This window comes from Oryctolagus cuniculus, chromosome 12 (assembly GCF_964237555.1).
Source record: "Oryctolagus cuniculus chromosome 12, mOryCun1.1, whole genome shotgun sequence".
Taxonomy (NCBI): domain Eukaryota; kingdom Metazoa; phylum Chordata; class Mammalia; order Lagomorpha; family Leporidae; genus Oryctolagus; species Oryctolagus cuniculus.
Genome location: NC_091443.1, coordinates 95767795 through 95788365, shown reverse-complemented (window position 1 = coordinate 95788365; position 20571 = coordinate 95767795). Strand labels below are relative to the sequence as shown.

At 39.2% G+C, this 20571-nt stretch overlaps 2 protein-coding genes and 1 long non-coding RNA gene across 3 annotated transcripts in view; 2 read left to right on the top strand and 1 right to left on the bottom strand.

Moving 5' to 3' along the window:
* Positions 1-20571, top strand: part of LOC103346435 (neuroblastoma breakpoint family member 4) — a 1612367-nt gene that overhangs the window by 1339511 nt on the left and 252285 nt on the right. The gene's annotated exons all lie outside the window — the stretch shown is intronic.
* LOC138844805 (trafficking protein particle complex subunit 9-like) overlaps positions 1-20571 on the top strand; it is a 315342-nt gene that overhangs the window by 182992 nt on the left and 111779 nt on the right. The gene's annotated exons all lie outside the window — the stretch shown is intronic.
* ORYCUNV1R1670 (vomeronasal 1 receptor oryCunV1R1670) lies at positions 12240-13151 on the bottom strand. Its single transcript, NM_001167360.1, has one exon. It carries the CDS (start codon positions 13149-13151, stop codon positions 12240-12242), a length of 912 nt encoding a protein of 303 aa, NP_001160832.1.

Sequence of the window (20571 nt, the reverse complement as noted above, 5' to 3'; positions counted from 1 at the left end):
GACATACGAGTGAGGGTCAACATGCCCGTCCCTAACAGGAAGTGACCCAGGATAGGCCATCTCAAGCTAGAATGATAGAAAGTATGGGCAGTGAGGGACACCTAGCAGGTTCCAGGTGACCAGATGCCCCAAATTGAAGATATGGTGCTGGGGGCAGGTAAAGTGAACAGAGGCAGGGGAGGGCTTTTCACTCCTTACATTTTGTGTAGCCCAGGTCTCTCGGTTTGACCCCTCTAAAGATAGACAGGTCAAACCATCTCTAAAACTCTGTGTCCCTGCTACCACTGGCTGAACTGATCCAGCAAGGTTGAGTGGGTTTTAGTCAAAAGACTAACAATAGATGCTGGAGAGGATGTGGCCACTGTTGGTGGGAATGCAAACTGGTTAAGCCACTATGGAAGTCAGTCTGGAGATTCCTCAGAAACCTAAATATAACCCTACCATTCAACCCAGCCATCCCACCCCTTGGAATTTACCCAAAGGAAATGAAATGGGCAAACAAAAAAGCTGTCTGCACCTTAATGTTTATTGCAGCTCAATTCACAATAGCTAAGACCTGGAACCAACCCAAATGCCCATCTACAGTAGACTGGATAAAGAAATTATGGGACATGTACTCTATAGAATACTATATAGCAGTCAAAAACAATGGAACCCGATCATTTGCAACAAGATGGAGGAATTTGGAAAACATCATGCTGAGTGAATTAAACCAGTCCCAAAGGGACAAATATCATATGTTCTCCCTGATTGGCAACAACTAACTGAGCACCAAAGGGGAAACTTGTTGAAGTGAAATGGACACTATGAGAAACAGTGACTTGATCAGCTCTTGTCCTGACGGTTGATGTACAATGTAATACTTTATCCATTTTAGTATTTTTTTGTACTATACCATTGGTTGAACTCTGTAATTAACACACAGTTATTCTTAGGTGTTTAAATTTTAACTGAAAAGTGATCCCTGTTAGGAATTTGGAAAACATTATGCTGAGTGAAATAAGCCAATCTCAAAGGGACAAATACCATATATTCTCCCTGATAGGTGACAACTAACTGAGCACCAAAAAGGAAACCTGTTAAAGTGAAATGAACACTATGAGAAACGATGACTTGATCAGCCCTCACCCTGACTGTTGATGAGCAGCTTAATATGTTATCCCTCTTAGTATTTTTTTGTTTGTTCTACTTAATACTTTTGGTTGAATACTGTAATCAATACACAGTTATTCTTAAGTGCTGAAACTTAACTGAAAAGTGATCACTGTTAAATATAAGAGTGGGAACAAAAGAGGGAAGAGATGTGCAATTTGGGACATGCTCAAGCTGACTTACCTCAAATGGTAGAGTTAGAAACATACCAGGGGATTCCAATTCAATCCCATCAAGGTGGCATGTTCTAATGCCATCTCACTAGTCCCAGTGATCAATTTCTGTTCACAATTGATCATAATGATAGGAGAATTCTTGTATGTAGATTTAGACAAATGGAAATTCTTTAGGCCTAAATTTGACATATTATTTCTTGCAAGTAAAAAAAGAAAGTATGTTTTAGCTCTGATGCATAGATATGTCACAACTGAATATCACTAATCACTTTATTTCTATTGTTTATTTCACTTACATAATGGCAATCAGACAGGGCACATGGGTGTGATGTCCTTGTGGTCACCCATATCTGAATGGAACACTGTCTTCTTGGTGGATGGCTTCTCTGGGTCATTTCCTTGGTTTCCTCCCATTTCTGGGAACTATTCATATGTTCCTTCCAAGTCTATTTGCATTTTTAGAATTCTTATATGTTCCTGAGCATTTTACCTGTCTACCTTAAGTTTTTAAAGTAGATACTATTTTTCCCAAGTGCAAAAATATCAGCACTGTACAAGTGAGTAAGACATTTTATGTGGTTATTTTAGGAAATAGATGTTAAACTTGTTACAAATCCCCAGTCTCTTCACCTGAAACACAGCAATATACCAATATTCTGTATTTTCAAATAATTTGTAGAAAGTTCATATTTATTTTTGCTTGAATTCTATTTTATATTTCCTAAAATTTTTGAAATCACACCACTCCATGCAGAAGATATTAACTATCAGTAGCCAACATATTTCTTTTTCTAAAACACTAAGCTAGCCTTGGTAGACCTTTTAACTGAGTTCTAATCTTTTATCTTTGTTGAACATGTCTGCTTATCAGCACTTCCTTGACAGTAAATATGTCTGAATTTGGATTTTTTCATTTATTTCAGAAGATAATTAAGTGATGAACTTTGCCTATGGCTATAGTGTACTTGTTTGTTACATTTCTTTGATTGTTCTTTTCATTATTTTGCAGTCACTAGAAACATATGGTCTGGTATTTACGTGATCATGCATTCAAGGGCAGATCTTTCCAATCACAGTATTTTTATCTTTATTTTTAAAAATCTGCATTCTCTCAACTGACCCTAAATGCTTGTCACTTATTTCTATAATTGACTCTTTTTGATTCTGGAATTAGATATGGCATTACTCCATGAAGTGGAATGTGTTCCCTCTGTTCATTTATTTATTATTTGTCTATTATGTATCCAAATGCTGATTCCATTATCATATAAATGGTACTATGATTAAAAGTACATCAGCTTATAGTCAATCAAACTTTGTGTTACTCATTTTAAACTCTTAGAAACTATATCAATAAATGTGTCCAAGTGTGGAGTAGTGCTGAATACATAATGAGTGCTGATTAATAACCAAACTGATTCTCAAATTATCTTTTGTCCATAGCATTCTTCAATTACACTAGTATTTCACATTTTCTGTCATTTACATATTTTTCTGTTTTATTTTAGTATTGTTTAAAATATGATGTAAACACAGTACCTTTATCTAAACACAAATACAAATGGAGACTTTCCTGTTTTTATGTATATTCAAGAACTCACTTGTTTGCACAATAAATATGTTTGTTAAAGACCTCAGTTATATGCATATTTTTATGCTACAATGAACATTTTCAGTGACTCATTGACTGGGATATAGCCTTGTTTATTTATTTTTTTTTTGACAGGCAGAGTGGACAGTGAGAGAGAGAGACAGAGAGAAAGGTCTTCCTTTTTGCCGTTGGTTCACCCTCCAATGGTCGCCACGGCTGGTGTGCTGCGGCCGGCGCACAGCGCTGATCCGATGGCAGGAGCCAGGTGCTTCTCCTGGTCTCCCATGGGGTGCAGGGCCCAAGCACTTGGGCCATCCTCCACTGTACTCCTGGGCTACAGCAGAGAGCTGGCCTGGAAGAGGGGCAACTGGGACAGAATCCGGTGCTCTGACCGGGACTAGAACCCGGTGTGCCAGTGCCACAAGGTGGAAGATTAGCCAAGGGAGCCATGGCGCCGGCTGCCTTGTTTATTTTTGTTTCCAGTTTTTACTGTTCACCTCCCTGGAAAATGCATTACAAGAGAATATTATAAATTAGGAAAAAATGTGATTCGCACACATTATTAAAATAAACTCAAGAAATTGGATATATAACCTGGATGGGCATTTAGAGATGGGCAAGTAAAATCTACACAGAATAATCATTTCCCTTTTTTGGGTTACTTGAGATTAATTCTTGCTCTGGCTCCTAACTCCTTAGTTATGATTCCACCTGCATTGAGTTCTCAGCTCAGGACCTCATAGTCATTTCAGGGAACTGAGGAGTTAACCAGTACATGGGAGCTTACCTCTCACTCTATTTCACAGTCTCTATTTCTGTGCCTATAAAATACATGAGTAAAAGGCTGGTTTTTTTTTTTTTTTGAAGAAATAGAGTACATGGGAAAGAAAATACACTTAGGAAAGAATTAATAGTCAATTAACAATTAAATATTAGTTAAAATATTTCCCTCCAAAATTCCAAAGTCAAATATTTAAATGATGAATTTTAACATTTAATGGAAACTAAATAGCCATTTTTTGCCAAAAAGTATCCAGAAATAAAATGGTTTAGACTTCCTAATTCATTGTACTTGGTCAATATTACCATGATACCAAAGCTGGACAAAAGCATCACAAGTTACTTTGTTGTGCAGCCAGTTAAGATAAAGTTTGTGAGGCTGGCATCCCATATCAGAGTGCGAGTTCATGTTCTTGCTTCTCTGATTCAGACCCAGCCCTTTTTTAATGTACCTAGAATGTAGTGAATGACATCTAAAGTACTTGGGCCCCTGAAATCTACATGAGAGACACAAATGAAATTCCAGGCTCTTCATCTTGTCTTAACCAGCACAGTCCATTGTAGAGAGTGAATAAGTAAGTGGAAGATTCATATTCTATCTCTTTCTCCCAACTTTCAAATAAATAAATGTATTTTAAAAAGCATTACAAATCAAGAAGACAATGGACCAATATTCCACATGAAAACAAATAGTAACCTTTACAAATACTAACACACTGGATCCAGTAAAATATAAAAATTATTATACATTATTATAATCAAGTATTTGATTTTGTTTTTCAAATTTAACACTTCATACTATCAAAGACAATTGAGGTAATGCAAAATATATAAATGAAGGAGCAAAATTATAATTTTAAGAGTTAAAGAAAACCAGTAGACATATTCTTATACATTAGTGATAAGACTCCAAGAAGCTCATGAGATCACCTGAAAATCTAATGTGAAAACCTATAACCAAAAGCATATGGAGTAGTGAAAGATTCTAGGCTTCATCTGTAAGTTTAGGAACAAGAAAACAATTTCCATTTTTTCCAGTCTACTCAATAATGAGGGAACTGCTCAAGAAAATGAAATTAAATTCTCCACATTACAAAAAAGAACTAGTTTTAATTGCACATGGCATAATTTTAAAAAATGTAAAGAATATATTGGAGGACCAACAGATCTTACTTAGGGAATCACCACATTCACATGGAGACATCAACCTTTCACAAGTGAGCTGATTACAAAATAGTGAATCCTTGAATGCCTTGAATTAATCATCTAAAAGAAGACCCTGAAAAACTGTTCAGGTGAAGATATATCTATTGAGTATATAGACGACCTACTTTCATTGTCTGAATCAAATCCAATGACTGTCTGACATTTCTTTTGTGCAAGAAAAACAAGAAAAGACTTGCTGATTTTGAAAAGGAGAAGATTACAGAAGTAAAGCAAAGGACATGCATTCCTGGGCAGAGGTTGAGAGGCGTTTGCAGTGGAAATTCCACAGAAAGGACAGATATGCCATGGAGCACTGTGAACAGCAAACACACGCAACAGTGAACATAAACACCACACATAACTCTTGCAGCTGGGAGTTGGAAGAGATACCAGGTTCTGAAAGCAATTTCAGACTGTAACAGCACCTATATTTACAATATTACCTGAGAAAGAACCTTGTGTACCACACTGACTTTGTTCCTAAGGTGGGTAGGGTATCCATATAACCTTGTGAAAGAAAAGCATCCCTCCACAAAGATTCCCTATGACCAGAATGGAAAAATCATCACCATAAACCCAGAAGAGGTTGCAGCAGATCCTACACATGAGACTAGACAATTTTATCAGAGGGATCAATCTGTGTTCCCTGTTGACTCTGAGTCTGGTCTAGAGGTTTAGTAGGGTGTGGTGCACCCACTTAGGGCTATGAGGCACTCACATCCCCCCCCCATGCTATTACAGGTTGTGTTGTCTAAACTGCCAAGGTGGAGCACTCACATGCATCTGGCTTTGGGGATGCCCTTATTTTCTTCTTGGACAGGACAGCATGTGGGGTTGAGAGTAGATCCCCAGCACCCTGTGACCATAGGAGCCTTGCATGCTATGACTGTGGGAATTCTGTTACTACCTGATAGGGCATGGGGTGCATCTGGGTCTCTGGGCAATCATTGTGCCTTGACTCAGAGGCTCAGAGCTCCTCTACTGCCTGGAGAGGGTCATGGCAGAGGGTTCCATGCTCAAACTGAGGACTCCATAGATCCTTTGTGCAGTTCATGCATCTGTATAGCTGTGGACTGTAGCCACTGTGGGATAACCACAGGCACTTATCACCATGGAATAGAGGAGGAGAGGCTGTACTATGCCTTAAGAGATGATCTACCCTACCTCTCAACTGACAATAGAGGAGATCTACCTTGCCTGACTTATATGCCACTCTGTAATCTCACCCAATACTTGAGCACTTGTCAGAGCTCTGTGGCCCCACCCATCACATGCCTCTGGATATCCACTGAAGGAACAAATGCTCCACTCAGTCACAGAGCTATAGTTCAAAGAAAAAATCCATTAGAGGAGTCCATTAAGTGTCTCCACAAATGCACACAAATAAACACAGAAATTCTAGAAACAAGAACAAGAAGACAATATGACTCTTCAAATGGAGCACAGAACACTTCACTATTATAATATAAAGATAAAGAGATTGATGAAATGCCAGAAGAATGAATTCAAAAGAATGATAAGATTACTCAGAACATGTAGAAATGAATTTTTGAGATAAATAAATAAATACACAATATGAATAAAACATTATGCCAAGAGAGATATTGAAGAAAAATTAAATGGAAATATTAGAAATGATTAATCCCATATGTCAACTAGAAAATATTCCAGAAGCCTCAACAAGAGACTTCATGAGTTAGGAGAAAGAATATCTGTGCTAGAATATAAATCCTTGAAAATAACTCAGTCAGACAAAAAATTAGAAAAAAAAGAACTGAAAATAGTGTTTGACATTTATGCGAAAGTATTAAATGAACAAACATACATATTAGGAGTTCCTGAAGGAATTGAAAAAGAGCATAGATTGGAAGGCCTTTTCAGTGAAATAATAGTAGAAAACATCTCTTAATTTAGAGAAAGATGAGGCATCCAATACAGGAAGTACACAGAACTCCTAATAGACATGATTGGAATTATTTGATCACAAAACATAGTCAAATTTCAACATCAAAACATGGAGACAAGATTCTAAAGTGTTCATGACAGAAATTCCAGGTTACCAGATTACCTTCAGAGGATCCCCAATAGACTAACAGCTGATTTCTCATCAGAAACCCTGCAGGCTAGGAGAGAATGGAGAGATGCTGTGCAACTTCTAAAAGAAAGAAACTGTCAACCCCGAATACTATACCCTGCAAGTTTCTCATTTATAAATGAAGGTAAAATAAAGCCCTCCAAAACAAACAGAAATTGAAGGAATTTGTCACCACTTGTCCTTACAAGTGTCTTAAAATGATGCTTAAGGATATGCTACACTCATTATGAAAGAATGTGAAGGCAGAAAGCCTCCAAGTAAAAGTGCAAAGGAAATCCAAAACAAAAATGGAAATACTTATGGAAAATGATAGGAGCTAGTTAATTAAATCTTGGTTGAAATTGCCTAATTCTTAAAAGATTCAGACTGGGGGCTGGTGCTGTGGTGTAGTGAGCTAAGCTTCCTCCTTCAGTGCTGGCTTCCCATATGCCTGCTGGTTCTAGTCCTGGCTGCTGAAAGTGAAAGGATAGAAATATGTATTCTATGCTAATGGAAAGCAAAAACAAGGAGATGTATCCACGCCATACCAGACAAAATAGAATTTAACACAGAAACTCTTAAAAGTGACAAAGGAGAACATTTTGTATTGACTAAGGAATCAATTCAACAGGAAGATGTGATTGTAGTAAATATATATGCACACAATTCCAATGCATGCATATTCTGCAACATTATCAGATTTTCTCATGAGTTCCAGTAGTCTCTTAGTGGAGAATTTTAGTTTCCCTATGTATAGGATCACGTCATTTACAGTGATAATTTGACTTGCTCCTTTACAATTTGTATCCCTTTCATTTAAAAGGCATAACTAAATCTTGGGATTTAAATAGACAGGTACACATTTTTATTACAAAATAACAGCTATCAAACCTGAGTTACTGGTATTAAGGCTAAATTCAAGCAGACCGATAGAATAAATTTTAATAGTCAATGGAAACTTTTATGGTGATTTTTTTAGCAAGGGTATGAAATGGTAGATTGTAGTATAAAAACAACAGCCTTTACAATAAACGAACCCAGGAAAAGTAGATATCTAATTGAAAAGGCTAACATAAGACACCTAAGTTTCATGGGGAAAAGAAAAACAATTCTCAGGAATGGTGCTGTGGCGTAGTGGGTAAAGTTGCCATCTGTGGTGCGAATATGCAATAGGAGCACAAGTTCATGTCTTGGGAAGGTAGCAGAAGATTGCCTAAATACTTGATCCCCTGCACCAATATGAGGGACTTGGAAGAAGCCCCTGGATCCTAGCTTCAGATTATCCCTGCTCTGGCCATTGTAGTCATTTGAAGAGTGAACCAGCAGATTGAAGATTCTCTCTTTCAGTCTTTTTTTTTTTTTACTTTTATTTAATGAATATGAAATTCCAAAGTACAGCTTATGGATTACAATGGCTTCCCCCCCATAACTTCCCTCCCACCTGAAACCCTCCCCTTTCCAGCTCCCTCTCCCCTTCTATTCACATCAAGATTCATTTTCAATTCTCTTTATATATGGAAGATCAGTTTAGCATATATTAAATAATGATTTCAACAGTTTGCACCTACATAGAAACACAAAGTGAAAAATACTGTTTGAGCACTGGTTATAGCATTAAATCACAATGTACAGCACATTAAGGACAGAGATCCTACATGAGGAGTAAGTGCACAGTGACTCCTGTTGTTGACTTAACAAATTGACACGCTTGTTTATGGCATCAGTAATCACCCCAGGCTTTTGTCATGAGTTGCCAAGGCTATGGAAGCCCCCTGAGTTCACCAACTCTGATCATATTTAGACAAGGTCATAGACAAAGTGGAAGTTCTCTCCTCCCTTCAGAGAAAGGTACCTCCTTCTTTGATGACCTGTTCTTTCCACTGGGATCTCACTCACGGAGATCTTTCATTTAGTTTTTTTTTTTTTCCAGAGTGTCTTGGCTTTTCATGCCTGAAATACTCTCATGGGCTTTTCAGCCAGATCTGCATGCCTTAAGGGGTGATTCTGAGGCCAGAGTGCTGAATAGGACATCTGCCATTTCTATGTGTCTGCTGTGTATCTCACTTCCCATGTTGGATCATTCTCTCCCTTTTTTATTCTATCAGCTAGTATTTGCAGATACTAGTCTTGTTTATGTGCTCACTTTGGCTCTTAGTCCTATCATTATGGTCAATTGTGAACAGAAATTGATCACTGGGACTAGTGAGATGGCATTGGTACATGCCACCTTGATGGGATTGAATTAGAATCCCCTGGTATGTTTCTAACTCTACCATTTGAGATAAGTCAGCTTGAGCATGTCCCGAATTGCGCATCTCTTCCTTCTCTTATTCCCACTCTTATATTTAACAGTGATCACTTTTCAGTTAATTTTCAACACTTAAGAATAACTGTGTATTGATTACAGTATTCAACCAAAAGTATTAAGTAGAACAAACAAAAAAAATACTAAGAGGGATAACATATTAAGTTGTTCATCAACAGTCAGGGCTATGCTGATCAAGTCATCGTTTCTCATAGTGTTCATTTCACTTTAACAGGTTTCCTTTTTGGTGCTCAGTTTGTTGTCACCTATCAAGGAGAACATGTGGCATTTGTCCCTTTGGGATTGGCTTATTTCACTCAGTATAATGTTTTCCAAATTCCTAACAGGGATCACTTTTCAGTTAAAATTTAAACACCTAAGAATAACTGTGTGTTAATTACAGAGTTCAACCAATGGTACTAGAACAAAAAAATACTAAAATGGATAAAGTATTATATTGTACATCAACAGTCAGGACAAGAGCTGATCAAGTCACTGTTTCTCATAGTGTCCATTTCACTTCAACAAGTTTCCCCTTTGGTGCTCAGTTAGTTGTTGCCAATCAGGGAGAACATACGATATTTGTCCCTTTGGGACTGGTTTAATTCACTCAGCATGTTTTCCAAATCCTCCATCTTGTTGCAAATGATCGGGTTCCATTGTTTTTGACTGCTATATAGTATTCTATAGAGTACATGTCCCATAATTTCTTTATCCAGTCTACTGTTGATGGGCATTTAGGTTGGTTCCAGGTCTTAGCTATTGATCATAATGATAGGACTAAGAACCAAAGGGATCACATAAACAAGACTAGTGTCTGCAAATACTAGCTGATGGAATAAAAAAGGGAGAGAACAATCCAACATGGAAAGTGAGATACACAGCAGACCCATAGAATGGCAGATGTCCTAAATAGCACTCTGGCCTCAGAATCACCCCTTAAGGCATGCAGATCTGGCTGAAAAGCCCATGAGAGTATTTCAGGCATGAAAAGCCAAGACACTCTGGAAAAAAAAAAAAAACCTAAATGAAAGATCTCCGTGAGTGAGATCCCAGTGGAAAGAACAGGTCATCAAAGAAGGAGGTACCTTTCTCTGAAGGGAGGAGAGAACTTCCACTTTGACCATGGCCTTGTCTAAATATGATCAGAGTCAGTGAACTCAGGGGGCTTCCATAGCCTTGGCAGCTCATGACAAGAGCCTAGGGTGATTATTGATGCCATAAACAAGCGTGTCAATTTGTTAAGTCAACAACAGGAGTCACTGTGCACTTACTGCTCATGTAGGATCTCTGTCCTTAATATGCTGTACATTGTGATTTAATGCTATATCTAGTACTCAAACAGTATTTTTCATTTTATGTTTCTCTGTGGGAGCAAACTGTTGAAACCTTTACTTAATGTATGCTAAATTGATCTTCTGTATATAACGAGAATTGAAAATGAATCCTCATGTGAATGGAAGGGGAGAGGGTATGGGAAAGTGGAGGGTTTCAGGTGGGAGGGACCTTATGTTGGGGAAGCCATTGTAATCCATAAGCTGTCCTTTGGAAATTTGTATTCATTAAATAAAAGTTAAAAATAAAAAAAGAATTATCCTTAATAATTTTAGTCAAAACAATGTGAAAAAATAAACAGAATAATGTGAAAAAAGCAAGAAACTATTTTTGGTAAGCCATATTTGGAAAAGCACCAAAGAGAAAGTAATAAATGAAAATACTAGAAATAAAATTAATATAGGCCGGCGCCGCGGCTCACTAGGCTAATCCTCCGCCTAGCGGCGCCGGCACACCGGGTTCTAGTCCCGGTTGGGGCGTCCGATTCTGTCCCAGTTGCCCCTCTTCCAGGCCAGCTCTCTGCTGTGGCCAGGGAGTGCAGTGGAGGATGGCCCAGGTGCTTGGGCCCTGCACCCCATGGGAGACCAGGAAAAGCACCTGGCTCCTGGCTCCTGCCATCGGATCAGTGCGGTGCGCTGGCCGCAGCGTGCCGGTTGCGGCGGCCATTGGAGGGTGAACCAACGGCAAAGGAAGACCTTTCTCTCTGTCTCTCTCTCTCTCACTGTCCACTCTGCCTGTCAAAAAATAAAAAATAAAAAAGAAATAAAATTAATATAAAACATGGGTTAAAATGTAACGTACAAAGAGCTCATGAGACAGCTGGTGAGCTGAGATACTGACAGCAATGAATCTGGTCAAATACAGTGCAGGGACATGAAGTCATAGGAAATATGTACATGATTACATAAACATGAAAGCAGCATGATGGTTCAAAATCTGTTTCCCTAGAACATAGGAAAAGAAACAAAGGCAAAACTCAAGGAATGAGTGATTTAAATAATCTTAATTCAAAACTCAAATTAAAAATCCTTGAAATACAAAATGCAGTGTTCCAAACAGACAAAAAACACAGTCAAATGCTTAAGTAACAATTATACTGCTTGACATCAAGAAAGATGAAAACATTTAAATGCAGTGAAATAAAATTAGAGATCACCCACAGATGTGAGGAAAGAAGACCTCAACTACTTGGATGGAGACATAGACCAAAGACATGGAATTAATCATGCTGAGGGCATTATTCAAATCAGACTTAGACACTTAGTCAAAACACATTAAATGCATAAAGTGAGCAAAACATTTTCAAAAGTACACATAGAGATGTGATTACTGACAGGAGAATTTTAGGGTACAAGGCCAGAAGAAATAAGTGTTTTCTTACATTAACTAAAAATAAATGAAATAAGAAGAGAAATGGTATATTGATATCAATCCATGGTTCACATGAAGAAAAGAACATACATAATTTGTGTAGCATCAAATCTTAAAAGTCTTTAGGTATAAGAAAGTCACTACACATTTTATTTAAATCTGATAGAAAATCATGCATTTTGAATAATTTAACTGCTATTAGAAGAACATAGTTTTCAGGAAAAATATACCAACACCAAGTTACTAAAATTAGCAGCACTTCCTTTGAATATTTTTCAGAATATTGACTATTCTTTTATCAGAACTGAGAAGCACCAAAGGACTGATTGTGGCATAAGCATTAAGGGCAAACTTCTGAATACTCAGAAGGACCTGGTTATATGTCCACAGCACATAGACTGAGATAGACATCACGATGTGGTTCATACAGTAGGTGACCACAAAGGCACTCACCAGCAGCAGGATGGTCTGTGTGGCCCTTTTCTCTGGGGAGGTTGTTTGGTGGAGGCTGGTGCTGAGAAGGTGCTGGGACCTCCTCTGATGCCTGGACAAGAGAGTCACCATGTACACACTTGAGAGCAGCATGACTCCTACAAGGAATACATCCCTGAATGTTGTCAGAGTGGAATATAGCCTCCCAATGATGGAATTCATGGGAGATAGTGAGCAGTGCTTAGTAATACGAAGATTATTTTGAGTCATATTTGAAGAAGTCACAATGAGGAAGATTATGTTACTACTGAAAGACAAATTGAAACACCAAAAAAATATTAAAATGCAGATAATGTAGTTTGTCAATTGATGTTTACATCTCACTAAATAGAAGGTGCTGGGGCTGATGGTGACAGCTTGGATGACGCTCAGGAGGCAGGTGACACAGATGGAGAGGTCCCTCATCACCCTGTTTGTGTAGAACAAGGCCTTACATTTGAGTGCATCCCAAAAATTCAGGTCCATAAAGGACAAAGGCACTGCCGTGAGGAGCATCACTTCATGGACAAGAGCCAAGTGACAGGTTATCAGTTTCATGGGCTTAGACCTGAGATCCTGGTGGAGTGTGACGATGTGGAAGAGAAAGAGGAAGGAGTTGGCTGAAATTCCAATCCCAAACTGGACTAAAAAGTATCTGTCTATTATAGCGTAAGTGGAAGGGGTGTTCATTTTAATGGCATATAGGAAATATGTTTATACCTGTAAAAAAGAATCAACCTTTACATCACCATGGTTCTGTCTCATTTTATGTTAAAGAGTTTTCTTTTATATACTCAAGTATTTTGATTTAGATTCTTATTAATTAAGCTTCTGTATTATATTCTCCAACAAACAAATTATAAATGTAAAACCCTAACACATCCACACTAGTGCCCTTACAGGATGCATACTATCTAGATTCCTATTTTATCTGGGCTCCATTTTGAGAAATCATATCTTTTTATCCTGTATGCACTCAATTTTAGCAATAAAATAGTGATAAGAATATAACATTTCACACTGGTATTCGATCAGAAAAATGTTGGTAGTTGTTTTGGGGAACAGGAAAATATTCACCATGACAAATGTTGAACAAGTAATATGTGTCTCTGTCCAATGTAATCATTTTGTGAACTTCGAGTATCTATCTTATTTCTATATTTTTGCACTCCTGTAATTATACCAAATCTACTTGGACTAACTCTGGCTAATATCATAGTTTCTAATTATCATATTAGCAATTCTGATCTCATAGGCAACCATATTTTTCCTTTGTCATGCACTCTCAGATATTCCCAGTATGTGGAATATCCTTGCGGGAATCATTACAAAATCCTTATTACATTACCACCTAAAATGATCCAGGATCTCACAGTTTAGCTGCTGTCTCAGAAACTCCTTTTGTGATTCATAACCATTATAGCAGAAGACTTGTCACTACTGTAATAGAACAAACAGAAATTTATTTAGGAACACATGGAAAAATTATTGTTGTTTTTGAAAACAACTCATGTTTTATAATGCCTTGGGTTAAAACTCTCAGAAAAATATGAAATATTTCACAGAGAGCTATACATTTTAAAGAACAAACAAACATTTCCATCACATTGTGAATTAGTTCAGAGTTAGTGTGTTGCTGGAGCAATAAAAATTAAATTAAGAAAAACTAAGTAAAATTCCAACTCAGATACATCAGAAAATTTCATAATCCAATAAATTTTATATTTATGAGTTTACACAACTAGTGAATCTGACATGCATATTTCTGAACACATCTACTGTGAATAGTTATGATACAGTAAGATCTAAATTCGAAAGTATGAGATGAGTATTCTCCTAACATTTCAGTGAAACAAATTCTGCTTCTTCCCACCACTGCCTGGTGCTCTCCCTGTGAGAAACCACAGAAACAAACACTCACTCAGGTGAGTCTCCCCTGTAAGTCCATGTGAGATGAGGCTCCAAGCTGGGGTTATAAGAAAGGGGTGACATCAGCTCTTTTCCCATAAGACTCATAACTGTCTCATCACTTATAGAAGCAGGATAGCCTGTTCTTTGGGGTCACTGGGAGTAAGATTCACACAGCGAAAACTAAAATTTCCCAATTAGGAGCAGCTGGCTTCCACAATTTCCCATGTGTGGGCTCATTTCCCGAAGCTATGTGTGTCTATGTGAGTTGCTTTCGCTCAAAGTCCTTGCCAACAGACAGAAAGAAAACAGTAGCCCTCCCTTTGAAATAAGGAGATCATTTAAGGTATCCCCACTGCTTCAGAAGACACCAGCTGGGCTCCACACTTGTTTCCCAGTGGTTTCAGGATCTGAGTAAAATGCAGCAGTACTCTGTACCTCTGTATGAATTAAAAAAAAGTTTTATTCTCAAAGCTTACTCAGGAAAAGTGATATTTCCTCCATGGGACAATATTCTGGGCTACAGCCCCTGCACTGTGACTAGAATGATGTTTGCATTTTCCCTGTCAACAACCTAATTCAGCAGGTTCATTTCTGGAGGACTGAATAATATATCCATTTTTAGCAGCATAATGAGCTAAGAAGTTCACTGACCTGCTCATGGTCACTTACTCAGATTTAAACCGCCAGGCTTCCAAGGCAGTGTGTATTATGAACGCACAGTTATCTCCAATTCTACTCACAGTGTTGCTCATTTCACAAACTGGGTTATAGAAAAATGGAATCTTATAAATGAACAAATTCTATATATCTGTAATGTCCAAAAATCTCCTCTTTGCCATAATTCTCCCTCAGGCAAATCTTTACCCCACTGAGCACAGTCAAATCTGTGCCTTGGATTATTGTTCTCTAACATTTTGAGTTTAAAATGGTAACATTTGTTTTCTTATTCTAAAATAATCTATTTTAAAAGCAATAATTACAGAGAAATTTGGATGTAGGGAGAGAGGAAATTTGAAAAGAGAGAGAGACACAGTAGGAAAAAGGCCCCATCTGCTGATTCACTCTCAAAATGCTTATAACAACATTGACCCAAAGCTGGGAAGCAGAAACTCAATCCAGTTCTCACATGTGGGTAGCAGAAACCCAATAACTTCAGCAATCACTGTGCCCCAGAGGGCACAGGAGTCTGGAGTCAGGATCTGGGAAAGGAATTAATCCCATAGCATGCAAGAGTCTTAAATGCTAAGTTAAATGCATGATACATAGAGCTGTTTCTTTTTAGCCTAGAGAAGGCTGTCCTTCCCAGGTACTCAGGCTGGAATAGTTCAACCCATTGCTGACCTAAATAGAAGCCTACCCACCTAGTGTAGTATACATGGGGATTGGTGCACAACGTTTCCTGTTGCCTGCAGTTCACCAGATCTGACTAAAAGTTATTCACTTTGTGCACTGCATCAAGGTGTTATGAAGATTTCCTTAAGTTTAGAATATACTATTCCTGGATGGACAATAATTCAATCCTGTGTGCAGACTGATGCTTATTTTTTTACAGTTTTACACAGAGAACTGTATAAGGTTGTGTTATTTATGGTTTTATGAGGGAAATTAACCTAAATATGATGTGAAGATATTTAACAATATCATCCACACTATTTACTATTGTGCGATATGCATCTCATTTATATTTCACAAAAACTTTTTTGAAAATTATTTTTTTAAGATTTATTTTGTTTATTTGGAAGACAGAGTTACAGAGATAGGAAGAAACAGAGAGAGGTCTTCCATCCACGGGTTCACTCCCCAGATGGCCCCAGTGGCCAGAGCTGGGCTGATCCAAAGCCAGGAGCTTCTTCTGGGTCTCCAAGTTGGGTGCAGGGGCCCCAAGGACTTGGGCCATCTTCTAATTTTCCAGGCCATAGCAGAGAGCTGGATCAGAAGAAGAGCGGCCAGGACTGGAACTGGCACCCATTTGAGATGCGAGCACTTCAGGCCAGGGCTTTAACCTGCTCTTTTAACTTGGAGTATCACAAGACAAGAATCTGAGTGCAAGGGGTTTCTTTGGGTGATTCTATGAAGCACAGAAGAGATGTGCGAGGAGTGATATAGGCAAGAGGAGGAAGCCAATAAGTAGTATACTTTGATGTATCATTACTTATAAAAAATATTTTAGGAGATTTGTGCCACAACACTAACATCATCACATGTATGTAATCTAAGTGTGACTTTTATGGCTCATACTCAGACATGATGCATGATTTTGCTGCTATAGATGCTAGCGATTTTGCATTCTCCAGAGTAATGCATAAGAATGGTAAAATCAGGTGGCAGGTCTCCTCTGCCATATTCCTGAACCAACAGTCCTTTGTAGTGTCCCAAGAGTTTTCCTTAAATACAAGGTTTCAGAGGATGCTAACTCTGCTTGCCTAGGGACCTTACTAGGAGATCCAATGTCTCACATATTTATGATTGTCCACCTTAGTAAGAATGTTGGCCACAGGGAATGCAGTCATATCCACAAATAACCAGAAATAAATTTGAGAGAAAACAGTGTTTGGTTATACAAATGTCTAAGAAGGACATCTATGGACAAGATTTCTGCTTTCTTTTCATTTTTCCCATCTGAAATGTACCCTTCTTTCTCCTCTGTCAGTTCCACCCAGGTTACATGTAGCCTGGATTTGGTCTAATCTTGGATGTCTCAGAAAGTGGAGATTTGTCAACATGAACAGCCCAAGTGAGTCACAGAGTATTCAGAGAGGGCATAGTGGAGGAAGGAGCTCCTCTGAGGGATTTTGATTGGTTTTCTTTGTGTGTGTATGTGTGTGGGAGCTCAGTGGTGAGCACTGGGGATGTTGGCACATCGGGGATGCTGATGGCACTAGGTTTGGGACCTGTGACCACAGTCAGATATGAAAGGCTTCATTTTTCTCAATGACACTCCTCATAGCCAGATAAGCTTGATGAATATCCTCTTTGTCTATGGAACAGAATATATGGGGATCTGAATTTATCTACCGTTTCAGAGAAAGAACTGAGTCATCATGGTATCTTCATTAATCCTTCAGTCCTATGACAAAGGAAAATAGTGTGCCTTAAAAAAAAAACGACAAAGCAAGCAAGAGATCCAAAATTGTGCAAAGGAAGAACAATAGATTACCTTCAAAGGATCTCCAATTAGATTAAAAACAGATTTCTTGTGGGGAGCAACTCGGACTAGACTAAGTTACTGGAATTAAGACTTATTCTATGCATCTGCTCTCCCACAATATGGTGCTGGGAGAGGAGGAAACAGCTTCTACGCAGCTGCCTCTTGCCAACTTGAGTGATGACCTCCAGGAGCTGATCCTGCTCCTGATTGGAGGAGAGCAGCATACTTGGCATGTGGGCAGCCGAGTTGGGATTGGCGGAAGACGACTATAAAGGAGGAGAGAGACAACATGCACCAGGAACATCTAAGGGGAACGTCTATCTGAAGCAACAACTGTGCAGCCCCGAGAGAGCCGGCCGGCGGTGTGCCGCTCCCCTGCAGAAGTGGGGAAAGTGGCCAGGGGGAACCGCCCTTCCACGGAGGTGGAAGGGATGGTAGCCAACCCGGGAAGAACCAGCAGCAAACCCGGGGAGGGCCGAGCAGACAAAAGAACAGCGCAGGGTCCTGTGTCGTTCCCCCACGAAGACGGGGAGCGACATAATGGTGCCGTGACTCGGATAAAAAGCCTAGGCAGGATTTAGTGTCATTCCTCCACGAAGACGGGGAGCGACATAATGGTGCCGTGACTCGGATTTCTCATCAAAAATCCGAGAGAAGAGGAGAGAATGGAGAGATAGAGGCAAAGTCCTTAAAGAAAAAAACCTGTCAGGCCAGATACTGTACCAGGTGAAGCTCTCACTTATAAATGGTGAAACTGTGGCAAAAAATGACCTAAATGAAAGATCCCTGTGAGTGAGATCCCAGCGGAAAGACCGGGCCATATAGAAGGAGGTACCTTTCTCTAAAGGAAGGAGAGAACTTCCACTTTGACTATGGCCTTGTCTAAATAAGATCGGAGCTGGCAAACTCAAGAGGCTTCCAAAGCCTTGGCAGCTCATGACAAGAGCCTTGGGTGATTACTGAAGTCATAACTAAGATTGTCAATTCTTAAATCAACAACAGGAGTCCCTGTGAACTTACTCCCCATGTAGGATCTCTATCCTGAATGTGTTGTACTATGTGAATTAAGGGTATAACTAGTACTCAAACAGTACTTTATACTTTGTTTCTGTGTGGGTGCAAACTGTTGAAATCTTTACTTAGTATATACTAAACTGATCTTCTGCATATAAATATAATTGAAAATGAATCTTGATGATGAATGGGATGGAAGAGGGAGTGGGAGAGGGATGGTTGCAGGTGGGAGTGTGGTTATGGGGGGAAAAGCCTCAGTAATCCAAAAGTTGTACTTTGGACATTTATATTTATTAAATAAAAGTTTAAAAATGGTGAAATAAAGAACCTCTCAAAAAAACTAGAATTTCAAAGAATTTGTCATCACCCAACCAGCCTCAACAATTATACTTATGGTCCGCCACTGTGGTGTAGCACGTAAAGCCACCGCCTGCAGTGCTGGCATCCCATATGGGTACCAGTTCGAGTCCTGGCTGCTCCACTTCCAATCCAGCTCTCTGCTATGGCCTGGGAAAGTAGTAGAAGAGGGCCAAGTCCTTGGGCCCTGCACCCACGTAGGAGACCCAAAAGAAGCTCTTGGCTCTTGGCTTTGGATTGGCGCAGCTCAGGCTGTTGCAGCAAATTGGGGAGTGAACCAGCAGATGGAAGACCTCTCTGCGCTCTCTCTCTCTCTCTCTCTCTCTGCCTCTCTGTCTCTCAAATAAATAAATCTTTTTTAAAAAATTGCATCCGACCCAGTGCCCCTTCCAACTTCATTCCTTCCTATTCTTTCCAAACCATTTGCCCATCCCCCAACTTCTTCACCTTGACGCAGATTCCTGCTAATGGCATTGTCTATCACAGATAGGTTCTGAAATTTTTGGAAGCTGTTTCTGTTGAGAGGGGAAAATAGAAATGAGGGCAATAGGTAATTGTGTGAGTTCAAATTATTTTTATTTGTGGACCCATGGATCCGAATTACACAGATGAGTTTACAGCTACATTGCTTTATGTTCTCAGTGACCGGAAAGTCTACAGAAGGGAGCTCTCAGTTTGGTCACCTTAGTCCATCCCAACTTTAACTGAACCATTTTTACTTCAAGTCTACAGGGAGTTCTACTTCCACAACATGAGCACTTACAATTTCCTGATTTGGCAAAAAAAAAAAAAAAAAAAAAAAAAAAAAAAAAAAAAAAAGGAAAGAAAGAAAGAAAAAACCCTGTCTCCTGGATAAGAAAAGTTGGTCCTGAGGCTAAACTCTTGGTGTAGGATTCTACAAAGTCTCAGACCACATTCACTAACTTAGTCCTAGTCCCTGTTCAGTCCTGGTATTCTAGCACTTCCCAGGATCACTTGGGGGTGGTACTCAGGACTGTAGATGGTCTCAGGTCTACACCAGTGCTCCTATGGGTAGCAGAACATCCATCTGAAATCTTCTCACATCTGTTCTTCAGAAGAGTAATTGGGGTATTCTATGGATCAGAGAGGATGTTGTGAAACACTGACATATTCCCAAGGATCAGGTATTCCTACTGAGGACAAGGAATGGAACATGAAGTGAGAATACATTCCTGCCTACATCAGGCTTAGCCCATTACATTGACATCATTCTATTGCATCATACAGATGCTGAGATCGTTGTAGGAGGGCACAGATGGGACCCAGTAAGCAACACAATCACCAATAGGCTTTAACCAAACAAATGATCCTAAGTTGGAAGGTAGCACCAACCACTGGGACATGAGAATGAAGGTCAGCATGCGTGTGCATAACATGAAAAGACCCAGAATATGCCATATTAAGCTAGAATTACACCAAGTGTGGGCAGTGAGGGACATCCGTCAGGTTCCAAGGTGCCTAGGTGGTTCCAGGGTGGCTATGTGAACCAAATGGCAGATATGGTGCTTTTGGAAGGTAAGTGGGCAGCAAATTAAAGGCCTTGTCTTTCTTTCCTTATTTCCCTCCCAAAGTGGTCTGGGCCCCTTGATCTGCCTTCTTTCTAGATGGCAGAAGAATCCCTCTCAAACTCTCTGGCCATCTTGCCAGTGACAGACCTGT